Source organism: Octopus sinensis, linkage group LG7 (assembly GCF_006345805.1).
Source record: "Octopus sinensis linkage group LG7, ASM634580v1, whole genome shotgun sequence".
In the NCBI taxonomy this organism is placed as follows: Eukaryota; Metazoa; Mollusca; class Cephalopoda; order Octopoda; family Octopodidae; genus Octopus; species Octopus sinensis.
This window is the reverse complement of record NC_043003.1, coordinates 78,697,490-78,712,932: the sequence shown is the minus strand read 5'-3', so window position 1 is coordinate 78,712,932 and position 15,443 is coordinate 78,697,490. Positions and strand designations below refer to the sequence as shown.

Here is a 15,443-nt window from a genome sequence, read left to right as displayed (position 1 = left end):
TAAGCAACATTTATTAAACGTTATTACTGATTACTGTTATTTCTTTATTTCCTGCAAACAAAATGCACAAAAAAGCTACACATTTGCATTATGTTATATATACAATAACAATAAAGGACGTTACCATATACTGTTTTACAAACCAAGGACATTATATAGACCTCCTGGATCAAGTTAGAGAAAAGGTGCGTATTATACACAAGGTTTTTTTTTTTTCAGAGGTACAGCCCCCTAAAAATCCCCTACGTATTATACTCAAGGACGGACTATACTCGAGAACTTACGGTATCTACGCGCGCGTGTGTGCAGTGCTGGATTTACCATTGTGCTTTGGTGTGCTTAAGCACAGGGCCCCGCTGACCAGGAGTGGGAGCGGGGGACCATCTGACTGCTCTCACATGTTTTTTTCGATGAATTATTCAAATGTTAAAACCTTCAAATGTTTTTCCTAAAAGTTATAAAAGTGAAATCATTAATATAGGCGCAGGAGTGGCTGTGTGGTAAGTAGCTTGCTAATCAACCACATGGTTCCGGGCTCAGTCCCACTGCGTGGCATCTTGGGCAAGTGTATTCTGCTATAGCCCCGGGCCGACCAATGCCTTGTGAGTGGATTTGGTAGACGGAAACTGAAAGAAGCCTGTCGTATATATATATATATATATATATATATACATATATATGTATGTGTGTATGGGTTTGTGTGTCTAAGTTTGTCCCCCTAGCATTGCTTGACAACCGATGCTGGTGTGTTTACCTCCCTGTCACTTAGCGGTTCGGCAAAAGAGACCGATAGAATAAGTACTGGGCTTACAAAGAATAAGTCCCGGGGTCGATTTGCTCGACTAAAGGCGGTGCTCCAGCATGGCCGCAGTCAAATGACTGAAACAAGTAAAAGAGTGAAGAGTAATGTGAACGCTTCTACACGCAATTTTTTTAACATAAAGGGGCCAAGTAAGGGCCTTCTTAAGTAAGGGGGCCTCATAACTTAACTAGCACAGGGCTTCATTTTGTCCTAAACCCGGCAGTGTATGTGTGAGTGTGTGTGTGTGTGTGTGTGTGTGTGTGTGTGCGTGTGTAAGTGTGTGTATGCAAATATATGTATGAAACTCGTGCGTTTGTGAGTGAACATATTGATCGATTGCTAGAGATACAGGCATGTAATTTCTCTATCAATCGATTAATACGTCCACCCACACACACATACACATATATATTGATTGATTTATTGATTGTTAGACAGATACATACATACATACATACATACATACATACATACATACATACATACATACATACATACATACATACATACATACATACATACATACATAAATGCATGCATATATTTTTTTTACTTTTGTTTCAGTCATTAGACTGTGGCCATGCTGGAACACCACCTTGAAGAATATTAGAAGAACTAATCGACCTCAGTACATTTTTTTTCAAAAGTACTGGTAAATATTCTAACGGTCGCTTTTGCTGAACCGTTAGGTTATAAGAACGCAAACACACCAGCGCCGGTTGTCAAACGGTCGGAGGATGGGAGACAAACACAGATATAACGACACATACACACACACATACACACAGTTGACGAAATCCACTCACATGGCCTTGGTCAGCCTGAGGTAATAAAAGAAAACACTTGTCCAAGATGCTACAGAGTGGGACTGAACCCGTAACAATGAAGTCGGGAAACAAACTTCTTACTACACATCCACACCTGCACCTCTCTCTTTCTCTGTGTGTGTGTGTGTGTGTGTGTGTATTTGGTAAAATGAAAAAAAATATCATCCCCAAATACAACAATATATATATTAATCAGCCGAAATTACTACGATGATCCGGTTCTTGACTGAAGACTGAGGGGTTCGAATGTCCTGTCCTTGTTTATTGTATCGTCTTCTATGAGTTATACGTTCTTGTCCATGTTGTATTTTTCTACATACCTTAATATATATATATATATATATATTTGAAGTATTAATTTATAAAAATATGGTAAAGTAAAAGAATTCACTTTACCACACACCGAACTTTTCAGAAATAGCAGCCAAAAATTTGGCTATTTCTTCAACTGCAAATAAAAGTCTCCAGACAATGCATACTCAGAAAAATAACTCACATAGGTATAAGGGAAAAAACAATGAAAGATCACATCCATATACGATACCCGAGGACAGTCTGTTTCTGGATTTGTGGGTAAAACGCCACTTTTCCTTCATCAGCTCAGAGATTTCTTCTGATTTAGATTTGAAAATACTAAGAATCAAACATACCCGTCCGATATCTGTAACATCGGACAAACCATGTCAGACACCCAGTACTAGCGAATCCAAAAATACGAATGAGATCTATTATTCTCCCTGTCCACCCACGTGAGTCATAGAGCATTACATTTCTACAGAGGTAAAAACTGCAGTTCAAATTCTTGGAGAGAAAGCATTATATTGTTATTGTTATCAAAAAAGGGGGGTCGAATTAATTAATTGTTAATAGATTCGACCAAGCAGTATTCGGTATGTAAAGACCATTTACGGTATATTTGAAGTATTAATTTATAAAAATATGGTAAAGTAAAAGAATTCACTTTACCACACACCGAACTTTTCAGAAATAGCAACCAAAAATGTAATGCTCTATGACTCACGTGGGTGGACAGGGAGAATAATAGATCTCATTCGTATTTTTGGATTCGCTAGTACTGGGTGTCTGACATGGTTTGTCCGATGTTACAGATATCGGACGGGTATGTTTGATTCTTAGTATTTTCAAATCTAAATCAGAAGAAATCTCTGAGCTGATGAAGGAAAAGTGGCGTTTTACCCACAAATCCAGAAACAGACTGTCCTCGGGTATCGTATATGGATGTGATCTTTCATTGTTTTTTCCCTTATACCTATGTGAGTTATTTTTCTGAGTATGCATTGTCTGGAGACTTTTATTTGCAGTTGAAGAAATAGCCAAATTTTTGGCTGCTATTTCTGAAAAGTTCGGTGTGTGGTAAAGTGAATTCTTTTACTTTACCATATTTATATATATATATATATATATATTATATATATATATATATATATATATATATATATATATATATATATACATATATATATATTGGGTTGGTAAGAAAGTAATTTCGTTTTTCGCGAATAGAGTTACGATTGCTTTGATGAATTTTGAAAATGTGATGATTTTTTTCCTTTTGACGTTTGATAGCTGTTACTTTTAGCTTACTTTAGAAGCAAATTGCGCGAAATTTTGTTTACAGCTGTTAGTTCAGTGTCAATTTTAACAGGGAGTTCAAAAGGAACATTTTTCACCATATTTTCCTATTTTATTTCCCTCAAGCCAAGAAAGCTGCTGAGGCTCACGAAAGAGATATGTGAAGTTTAAGATGTTGATTGCTTAACTGAACGCACGTCAGAAATTGTTTTTAAAATTCCGTTTTGGAGATTTTTCACTCAAAGATGACCAACGTTCTGGTCGACCTACTGAAGTTGGTGATGACCGAATCAAAGCCATAATTGAATCTGATTGTCATATAACTGAGCGAGAGATTGCAGAGGGGTTAAATGTATCACACACAATTGGAAATCACTTAAAATGTCTTAGACTCATTAAGGAGCACGATATTTAGGTTCTACATAAATTGAACGAGATTCACTCAACACAACGAATCAATATTTGCGATATATATCTCAAACGCAATGAAACGAATCCTCACTGATGATGAAAAATGAATTGTCTACAATAACATCAATCGAAAACGATCATGGTCCAGGTGTAATGAACCAGCATAAACCACATCGATAGTTAAATTGCATCAGAAAAAGGTCATGCTGTCAATTTGTTGCGATTACAAAGGTATTGTGCATTTTGAGCTGCTTCCAAAGAACCAAACGATCAATTCTGATGTTTACTATCAACAACCAATGAAACTGGAGGGAAGCAATCAAAGAAAAACGGCCAGAATTTGCAAATTGTAAAGGAACCGTGTTCCACCGTAAAAACGCTAGACCACACACATCTTTGCGAGTGAAAAATTATTGGATGGGAAGTGATGTCCCACCCACCATATAGTCCTGACGTTGCACCATCAGATTACCATTTATTTCGAAGTTTGCAAAATTCTTTCACCGGTAGAACTTTCAATAATGATGATGATGACCTGAAATCGCACTTGTTTCAGTTTTTGGCTGACAAGGATCAGAAGTTCTATGAGCGCGGAACCATGAAGTTGTCAGAAAGATGGCAAAATATCATCCGAGTTCAGTCTTGGGAAAGTGTCTTCTACTGCAGCCTCGGGCCGACCAAAACCGTAAGGGATAAAATACCCGTATAAACAGCTCGCCGCCTTAATTTGAAAGAAGATATTGGTTTCAAATCTTGAAACAAGGCCAGAAATTTCGATGGAGGGATTAAGTCTATCACATCGACTCCAGGAATCAAGTGGTACATATTTCATCGATCCCGAAAGGATAAAAGGCAAGTTGACCTCGACAGATTTTGAACGCAGAAGTGAAGACGGACGAAAAGCCGCTACGCATTTTGCCTGGCGTGCTAGCGATTCTACCAGCTCACCGCCTTAAGATTGAAAGAAAAAAGAAATTAAAAGTCTAGTTATTGATTTAAAAATTAAAAGTCTAGTTATTGACTTTAAAATCGTGACCAGGCAGTAGAAGTAAAGGTTCAGTTTATTTTTCTGAGGTCCAAAGTTGAAAGAGATGAGAGATACTCAAACGAAATAAGAAGAATAACTGTGGGAAAAGACTGCTATGATAGAACTATAGATATTTATGAACGATTAAGGAGTGTCTCAAAGAACAAAGTAGAGTTTGTTGAAAACATCTTGGGATATCCTATAACGATGTATATGTACGGAAGTTGGACAATTGACAAACATAATAAGAAAGGAAATTGATGCATACGAAACGTGCTGCCAGATAATTTGAGTTGGGAAGAAGAACAATTAGCCCAAACACAAAGATTTTATTCTTTTGTATTTTAAATTATTGTTCTTATAGTTTGGTCATGAAATAGTTTGGTCATGTTATGAGATGATATTAAAAATAAATATAACAGTTCAAGAGAGAAGGAAGACCATCCATGAAGTGGATAGGCGAGATGAAAATTGTGGAGAGATATCTGAGAATAGGCTCCAGCTGTCTGTAAAATGTTAAGATTGGTGCAGGATTGGTGGCGACGTGTCCATGAGAGCGTCAAACGACGAACACGAAATGATACTTTTACTCTTTTACTTGTTTAAGTCATTTGACTGCGGCCATGCTGGAGCACCGCCTTTAGTCGAGCAACTCGACCCCGGGACTTATTCTTTGTAAGCCCAGTACTTATTCTATCGGTCTCTTTTGCCGAACCGCTAAGTGACGGAGACATAAACACACCAGCATCGGTGTCAAGCAATGCTTGGGGGACAAACACAGACACAGAAACACGCACACACACGCACATATATATATATATATATATATATATACATATATACGACATGCTTCTTTCAGTTTCCGTCTACCAAATCCACTCACAAGGCATTGGTCGGCCCGAGGTTATAGTAGAAGACACTTGCCCAAGGTGCCACGCAGTGGGACTGAACCCGGAACCATGTGGTTGGTAAGCAAGCTTCTTACCACACAGCTACGCCTGTGCCTATATGATAATACATTTATTTTCTACTATAGGCACAAGGCCTGAAATTTGGGGGAAGGGGATGAGTCGATTATATTGACCACAGTGTGTAACTGGTACTTAATTTATCGACCCCGAAAGGATGAAAGGTAAAGTCGACCTCGGCGGAATTTAAACTCGGAACGTAACGGCAGACAAAATACCACTAAGCATTTCGCCCGGCGTGCTAACGTTTCTGCCGGCTCGCCGCCTTGCGAAATGATAATATAAACGCATAAACACACACAACTATGCACACACACACACAACACAGACTCACAAGCACACGTACATACATATACATCCATCCATCCATCCATCCATCCATCCATCCATCCATCCATACATACATACATACATACATACATACATACATACATACATGCAGGCATACATACATACATACATACATACATACATACATACATACATACATACATACATACAAAAATACCCCGCTGATGTTGAAATTCCAATGAAGGGGCATTGGATCTAGGTTAGAAACCGGCTCTTTCTCTATTGGCAAGAAATCTTGAAATAAAAATTAATGACATACATGTTTTAGTATTTTATTCTTTTTGACGTTTCACTCGATGGACTCCAATCATGCCTGGGCACCGCCTTATACATGCATGTGTGAATGTGTGTGTGTGTGTGTGTGTGTGTGTGGTGTGTGTGTGTGTGTGTGTGTGTACATATATGCATACACACACACACATGCATATACATATACATTAATGCATACAAGAGGGTACCCAAAAGTAACCGGAAACGTTCTCTGTGGGACAAGCCCATTGTAGTTCAGGATTCTGCCGCTAGAAACCATTTGATGCGACCCTCAGACATTAGTTTGCCAAACGAAGTCGTCTAGTGATGTCGTTCTGCCACATGATGTGTCTTTGTTTTACAGTGCTTCCTTCCTGTTCGTCGATATTTGCGATGGCTGAAACGAAAGAACAGCGTGTTTCTGTGAAATTCTGTTTTCTGTCGGGGAAAACGGCGGTCGAAACAGTTATCCTGCATCAGACAGCCTACAAGGACGCTGCCATGAGCAGAACACAAGTTTACAAGACGTTTTCATGCTTTAGGAACGGTCACTTGTTGCTTGAAGGCCAACCTCGTTCAGAGCGCCCGTCAACCTATCGAAATTACGAAAACATCACGAAAATTCACGAACTATTCTTGGAGGACCGTTGCCGAACAATTGGTCAACTTGTTGATATGACTGGTATGTCCTGGAGCTCCTGCCAACGGATTTTGAGCGATGAATTGCGAATGAAAAGAGTTGCAACAAAATCTGTGCTTCGCTTCCTCACGGACGATCAAAAACAGTCGCGATTGAATGCTTGTCGTGAGCTGAAAGATCAGCTAGAATTTGATCCGGACCTTTTTCCGAAGGTTATCACTGGTGACGAAAGCTGGTGTTATGGCAACAGCCCGGAAACGAAGCAGCAATCAAGTCAGTGGAAGCATTCGATGTCACCATGCCCCAAAACAGCACGTCAAGTGAAGTCCAGTGTCAAAACAATGCTGATTTGTTTTATTGATGTAAAAGGAATTGTCCACACAGAATTTGTTCTTCCTGATCAAACTGTTAACCAGGTACTTTACTTGGCAGTTCTAAAACATGCCCCTGCTTATCAACCCTCCCTATTCGCCCGATCATAGTCCCCTGAATGAAAAAACGTTTTTACAGTAAAACGTTTTGCAGATGTGGAGGAGGTCAAAAGAGAAAAAAAATGGAGATGTTAAAAGGCACCATTTCGCAAGATTTCCAGAACTGCTTCGAACAGTAGAAAACGCGTCTGGACCGATGCATTGCTTCAAATAGAAAATACTTTGAAAGCGATAAAAGTGTAAACATGTAAAACTCAGTGAATAAAATATTGCAAAATTCCGGTTTTTTGGGGGTACCCCCGCGTATATACATGTACACACATGTAAGATCGCATGTATGTGTGTGTGTGTGTGTGTGTGTAAGATGCTTGTGCGTGCTTTGTGCGTTCTAAGATACATCTATGCATCATTGAATTGTCCCGAGGATCGTTGGGGATTTTGTGTTTTTCAATATCAGATCATCTAACCAGTTGACCCGGTCTGAATTGATAAAATCCTAGCTTGCATGCAACAGCAACATTCAAAGCAATCTAGCGGTTTTCTCAGCAGATTTTGTGTTGGCAATACGGCCGACTTCTACTGGCATGTGTGTGTATGTATAAAGAAAGAGAGAGAGAGAACCACTCGTAGTTACCGTCGTAGATACCGGCATAGGCGCAGGAGTGGCTGTGTGATAAGTAGCTTGCTAACCAGCCACATGGTTCCGGGTTCAGTCCCACTGCGTGGTATCTTGGGCAAGTGTCTTCTGCTATAGCCCCGGGCTGACCAATGCCTTGTGAATGGATTTGGTGAACGGAAACTGAAAGAAGCCTGTCGTATATATGTATATATATATATATATATATATATATATATATATATATATATATATATATATATATATATATATATATACATATATATATATATATATATATATATACATATATATATATATACATATATATATATATATACATATATATATATATATATATATATAGATATATATATATATACATATATATATATTATATATATATATATATATATATATATGTATATATATATATATATATGTGTGTGTGTGTATGTGAGTGTCTGTGTTTGTCCCCCTAGTATTGCTTGACAACCGATGCTGGTGTGCTTACGTCCCCGTCACTTAGCGGTTCGGCAAAAGAGACCGATAGAATAAGTACTGGGCTTACAAAGAATAAAGTCCTGGGGGTCGATTTGCTCGACTAAAGGCGGTGCTCCAGCATGGCCGCAGTCAAATGACTGGAACAAGTAAAAGAGTAAAGAGTACATACATACATACATACATACATACACGCGCATGTCAGAAGACGTCGGCCGTATTGCCGTGTGCAAAGGCCGTCGCGATATCGACTGCGAGTGTATGTGCGTGTCCATGTGTTATGCACCCCTCCCCTAGAGAATGTCGTTGCTCCCATTTTCTGGCAGGTAAGTAAGAAGCTGCCGCTGGCAATCATCCATGCGCGCGGTCGACGTCGCGTGGTGAAGGAAACATCATCGTTGTCAGTGGACGGTTGACTTCGGGTATGTGTTCGACACCGTGAACAGAGACAGACTGTTCAAAATCTTTGCCAAGGTAGGGTAAACCGGGATTGTTCATTCATTCCACTGAAACCTGAAAGGCACCATTCTGTTTGATGATCGCAATGGCCCAGGGGTTAGGGCAGCGGACTCGCGGTCGTAGGATCGCGGTTTCGATTTCCAGACCGGGCGTTGTGAGTGTTTATTGAGCGAAAACACCTAAAGCTCCACGAGGCTCCGACAGGGGATGGTGGTGATCCCTGCTGTACTCTTTCACCACAACTTTCTCTCACTCTTACTTCCTGTTTCTGTTGTACCTGTGTTTCAAAGGGCCGGTCTTGTCACTCTCTGTGTCACGCTGAATATCCCCGAGAACTACGTTAAGGGTACACGTGTCTGTGGAGTGCTCAGCCACTTACACGTTAATTTCACGAGCTGGCTGTTCCGTTGATCGGATCAATCGGAACCCACGTCGTCGTAACCGACGGAGAGCTTCCACTCCACAGCATTTACTGTGGAGTGAAATAAGGCAGTCATCCTGAAGCACACCTTTGGAACATCAATTGATGGTATTTACTCGTACACAAAATCAAACGGAAACTTGCTCAGTCCCTAGTCTAGATTGCGAATCCTCTGTACCCCATGATGTAACACCCGTTAAAAGCCACCGTTTACGGAATGAGGATAACAACGTAGCTTTCGCGCCCGTGCAACCACTAGTCTATCGCGTGTGGTGGGTGGATTTTCAAGTTGCCACACGCATTCTTAGTAGCTTAGAGTAGGCTCGAATTAGAGATAATTCTTTGTGGTTAATGGCGTGAGTCATGATTGGAAGAAGACAGCAGCACTTTACGAAGACTTTGGCTGGAGCATCAGCCGGAAGAGTATCAAATGTTGGACCGATGTTCTGAGCACTCTACTACCATCCTCATTAACAAATGTGATCTTGAGGCAGTCCATGAGCATATATACCTCAGCCTCACCATCACGAACCTTTCTCTAGCATCTGAGACTAACTGACGATGTAGAAGAACAGCTTCAACACAAGCTAGGCCAGTGATTCTGAACCATTTTTTGCCCATGGTTCCTCTTTGACCCCTACTTTATTTGGATGGACCCTCAGAGCCATTAAATGTTTTAAAAAAATCCTATTATATTTTTATGATTAAATATTATTAGGAATTATATTTAAAAATTGTTAAAATATTTTGTGTATAGTAGAAATAGAACCAATTAATGAAACACATATTTTAACAAGATCTTAAGTGGACCGCCAAAGGACATATGGACCCCTTCCTCCTTCAGGACCACTAGACTGACTGATAACAAGAGTCTGGGAAAACATGTACGCTAACGACAAACACTAACACTGCAATCTACTGAGCTAATGTTCTCAGTGCAATGCTTTATAGCAGTGAGATTTGGAGCACCTATTCCAGGCAAGAGCAGCCTTTCATATCTTCCCCATACGTAGCCTGAGATGGATTCTGAACATCAAGTGGACTGACCAAGGTACCAACAATAAGGTTCTGACTCGCACCCAGCCTCTTCATTCTATAGCAACAACGATTTCTCTTTTGACTCATGGAAGGTGGGAGGACCCAAAAGACTTGTTGCATGGCGAACTGGCCTCTGGTAAGAGAACACGGACATTTCATCTTCGTTTCAGAGTTGTATGCTTTGTACAGATACGTTGAAAAGTGAGACGATATTGCTGATGATTGCTCACGCTGGAAGCTGGAACTTGACAAAGGTTTTAAAAGAATGGAGGAGCGGGAGAAGCTTACGGACGAAGAAAAGCAAATCCTATGGGGAAAACAGCACAAAGACAAGACTGGTGGACAATTCCAAGTACGATCATTGTAGCCGGCACTGTCATTTCCATGTTGGTCTACGTCAGTGACGATGCGGTTTCAGATTCTGTCTACCAAATCCACTCACAAGGCTTTGATCGGCTCGAGGCTATTACAGTCATCACAGATATAGGTATGCGACGAGAAAAACAAGATTTTCCAAACGCCAACTCATCGTCTTCCTTTTTTGTGTGTAAGTATGTAATAATACTGTGTATGTGTTACAATATATGGTTAAATACTATCATAATAAGAAAAAGGGAGATAAAAAAAATCACTACAATTAAAAGAACTGTTAGAGTTACCTCCCCTGCAAGTGCCATAGCAACATCAGTTTACCGCGTTCAATGTGATTTAATTGTTTATGTAATAATTCACAAGACAACATGCTTGAAACTGACAATTAATCAGGTGAGCTATAGACACCCTTATTGTTTCGCGAGGGTCTGATCCACCTTGGATACATTTTTGACCTGGTCCTTTTTAAATTTTAACGTTTCATTCAAAATCAACATTTATTTTGAAATAAGTATACGAAATATATGAGATATTTTTAACCCTGAGTTTTCCGTACATTGTAGAGTTTTCAACACTTGTTACATCATACACACCTTTTATCTGTTTACATCAGCGGCATTTATCACTCGTTAATGGACGAGTGTGTGGGAGAGTTGTATATGTATGTATGTATGTATGTATGTATGTATGTATGTATGTATGTATGTATGTATGTATGTATGTATACATGTATACTTATATGTATGTCATTATTCAGTTTTATTCAAAATTTCTTGCCAATAGAGAAACAGCCAGTTTCTAACTTAGATCCACTGAAATGTCAACTGAAATGTCAACAACATCAACAGGGTATTTTTGCATGTATGCATGTCTATATGAATCATTTGGAACCCGTGCATGTGTAGATCTGTATGTTTTGTTTAGTGTATATATTCTCATGCATATAGTTGCATGTTTAGACATGTGCATTTATACTTAACTGATAAACTTCTTGAAAGTTTAACAAATTTTTACCGTTCCATTGAATCACTTTCTCCTTTTTGGTTTTGAGAAGCCTAATTTCTCAAGATTGGTACTTAGGCAATGTGTTATATATCCCAGTGTCCTAATAATTACAGGTATAAACCTAAACTTGTAACCTGATTAGAGTGATTGCAGATTTCTCAATAGTTTGGTGTAGGTATTTTCTTTTTCGCTGATTTTTAGCTTTATGTTAAAATTCGCTGTGTATATGCTTGTCTATCTATATCTCTCTGTTTTAGTATGTATGTATGTATGTAGGTAGGTAAATAGGTAGGTAGGTAGGTAGGTAGGTATGTAGGTAGGTAGGTAGGTAAGTAGGTAGGTAGGTAGATTGGTAGATAGATAGATATGCATGCATGCATGTACGTGTGTTTGTATGTATGTATGTATGTATGTGTATATATATATATGTGTGTGTGTATATATATATATATTTATATATAAATGTATATATATATAAATATATATACATATATACATATATATGTATATATATATATATATATACATACATACATACATACATACATACATACATAAGATAAGATTAAGCTACTTGGGTGTGCCTCTGAGCTTCGTCAGAGAGTTTAGAAAGCTCATAAGATTAAGTTAGAAATATAAATACGTACATATGCACACACGCACACATACATGCATATATATATATATATATATATATATATATATATATATATATATATATATCTTTATACTGAGAAAAAGGTCGCACACGCAGATTTATAAATAATTCCAAGAGAGTTAGAGGTTGTGAATCCAACCAACTAAGGGATAATATCTATCCAATATACTGCTGGTAGAATACCCAATTATTGATACATAAGTGTTTCTTCATTGCATGACAATTACACTACTGAATGTAATAAATGGGTGAGGGTAAAAAGTTGTTTTGTCCTTAATTTATACAGCAATAAGAAAATGGAGGGGATCAAAAGGTGGTATTCATCAACTTTTAGACATTATATTATGTCTATTTATTTAGTTGTTTGAAAAAAAACACTCTTATAACAATATACATACATGTATAGCATAATATGCTTTATATATATATATATATAAAAATACCAGTAATTATTAAAATATATACCGTAGAACATAGAAAGTAGAATAGTTTCTTACAGCTGTTTCAGCCAGTAGGTCATAGTACCCCACTTTACTTCCATCCCTTCAGTGAACTAAAGTATTTGGTAGATAAGATTAAGGTACTTGGGTGTACCTCTGGGCTTCGTCAGAGAGTTTAGAAAGTTCATAAGATTAAGTTATAAATATAAATACATACATGTATACACACTTTTACATATACATAAATATAAATAAACATATAGCTATACATTTATATGTGTATGTATATATATATATATATATATATATATATATATACCGGAGTAAACTCATAAATGTGAAACAAGGTGGAAAAAAGAGTACTCAAATACCAGGGGTAGAGTCATATGCTTTATTTAAAAGCAGCAGAAATTCAACAAGACCTGTTACTCGGAGTTTCACGTTCCCGTTCATCGGACAGTTTTGTTATATATATACATATATGCATATGTTATTTATCACTAAAATTGTGTTTAAAATCTATTTTATCTGACAAAATGCCTCAAATGCAAGACTCTGTGTAATTGTGTTGAGTCACTTAATTAATGAACCAATCAGTCATTTAGTCTTTTAAAATATTTATCTGTCTATTTATTCAGTTAATTACTTTTAATGTTATATTTAAGGGGTGTAGGGGTGGGGGTTAAGTTAAAAAAAAAATGAAGGGAGATAACTCTGGGTTAAAATCTATAATTAGAATAACATACTCAAAAATTTAGGTCCATTATTCAATCAATGCCGATTTTTGGCATTTTTCCGGAATCTCCATAGCCGAAAACGTGGGTTTCCGGGGGAAAAAAAGATTTCGGAGATATTGGGAGTGGGGACGAGCAGAAGTCTTTCCCTCCCTTTTTACCAGCTGAGTGGACTGGAGCAATGAGAAATAAAGTGTCTTGCTGAAGAACACAACACATCTCCGGGAATCGAACTCACGATTGTACAATCGTGAATCGACTACCCTATCCACTAAGCCATACGCTTTCACCCTGTGCGACGTATACCATGTGATATACTCTCTGATGCTGAGACGATTCTGTCAGCTGGTAACCTTACAACATGTGGTTAACAGTCCAAATTGATTTGCTTAACAGTAATGGTTAGTAAGATGTAGATGTAGCTAACAATAGAAACTTTTAGATGTGTTTGGCCCTTTAACATTCAGATTACTCTGTCAAATGTAATGCTTATGCATTCATGGCATTTTGAATGAATTATGCATTATCTCATAGTTTCAAAATTTCAGTAATGTGATTGTTTATTTTTAGAATGACATTACAGGATGGGTGTAAGAGGACAGATCTTGTCAGCTTAAACATAAAACTGGTAGAATATTTGGGATGGATATGGTCAGTTTAAATACTACCGAATTAATAGTTCAGTTTAAACAGATGCAGTTCAGCCACACAGGATCTATTTTTCAGTTCTAACTGACAACATGATTTAACAGCCCAAATTGATAAGATATAGTAATTAGCACCACAAAAAATGGTAAAATGTGGCCAACAGTCCAAACTGATAAAATATATATACGGCAATAAGAAAATGGAGGGGATCAAGATGTGGTATTCATCAAATTTTAGACATTATATTATGTCTATTTATTTATTTTAAAAAAATAAATAATTATAACAATATACATACATGTATAACATATTATGCTTTACATAAATAAAAATACCAGTAATTATTAAAATTATATATATATTGAATATCTATCCACAGTTCAAATTAACAAAATGTAAATAACAGTCAGAACTAACACTCCAGACTGACAAAATGTGGTTTACTTTCCAAATTGACAAAATGTGTTTAACAATCAGAACTGACAAAATGTAGTTACAGTCCAAATTGTTAAGTTAGGATTAACAGTATAAACAGAAAAGCTATAGTTAACAGCCCCAACTGAAGTAGTTAACAGTCTACCTGTATCAAATTTCTTTCTGATGAGAATTATCATTGTTTTTTTAACTGCAAACAATTTATGGTCATATTTCAGCTGTTTTGCCTGATACATCCCCAAGGTGTAAGATGAATTCAGAGTTACCACCTCTCTCTAGTGCAAGCAGCTTTACAGATCTCTCTGATAATAAGGATGGAGATGTTACTGAAATTCATTATAAAAGTGGCAGTGTTTACAAAGGTATGGTCAAAAATAATCATAGAAGTGGAAAAGGAATTTTCACCTGGACTGATGGTTCTTGGTACGATGGAGAATATCTTGATAACAAACGCTCAGGCTATGGTAACTATAAACTACATTACTTTTTTGTATGGCCTGGAATTGATATGACATGAAGTAAGAGAGGTGAATGTTATAACAAGGAAATTGTTCTGAAACCAATCACCTTTCAATGAATATAAATATTGGTTTCAAATTTTGGCACAAGGCCAGCAAGTTCAGGGTAGTGGATCAGTTGATTACATCAACCCTTGTGTTCAACTGGTACTTATTTTATCGATACCAAAAGGATGGACAGCAAAGTAAACCTCAGCAGGATTTGAACTCAGGATGTAAAGACAGACAAAGTGTCACTAAGCAGTTTGCCAGGCATGCTAACAATTCTGTCAGCTCACTGCCATTATATAGAACAGAAT

The 15,443-nt window shown here is 37.5% G+C and overlaps 2 protein-coding genes across 2 annotated transcripts in view; both read left to right on the top strand.

Moving 5' to 3' along the window:
• The first annotated feature begins 6,903 nt into the window (after positions 1–6,903).
• Positions 6,904–7,350, top strand: LOC115214445. The gene has a single exon (XM_029783642.1). The coding sequence runs from the start codon at positions 6,904–6,906 to the stop codon at positions 7,348–7,350; it is 447 nt and encodes a 148-aa protein (XP_029639502.1).
• Positions 7,351–11,013: 3,663 nt separating this feature from the next.
• LOC115214444 (ankyrin repeat and MYND domain-containing protein 1-like) overlaps positions 11,014–15,443 on the top strand; it is a 64,340-nt gene continuing 59,910 nt past the window's right edge. Inside the window, exons 1-2 of the mRNA XM_036504857.1 lie at positions 11,014–11,099; positions 14,845–15,090. Coding sequence (XP_036360750.1) covers positions 14,877–15,090 — 214 coding nt within the window. The 5' untranslated portion in view covers positions 11,014–11,099; positions 14,845–14,876. The remainder of the gene's footprint in view (positions 11,100–14,844; positions 15,091–15,443) is intronic.

Coding starts and splice junctions, on each gene's coding strand:
- LOC115214445 (XM_029783642.1), top strand. CDS start 6,904: ATGACTGGTATGTCCTGGAGCTCCTGCCAACGGATTTTGAGCGATGAA.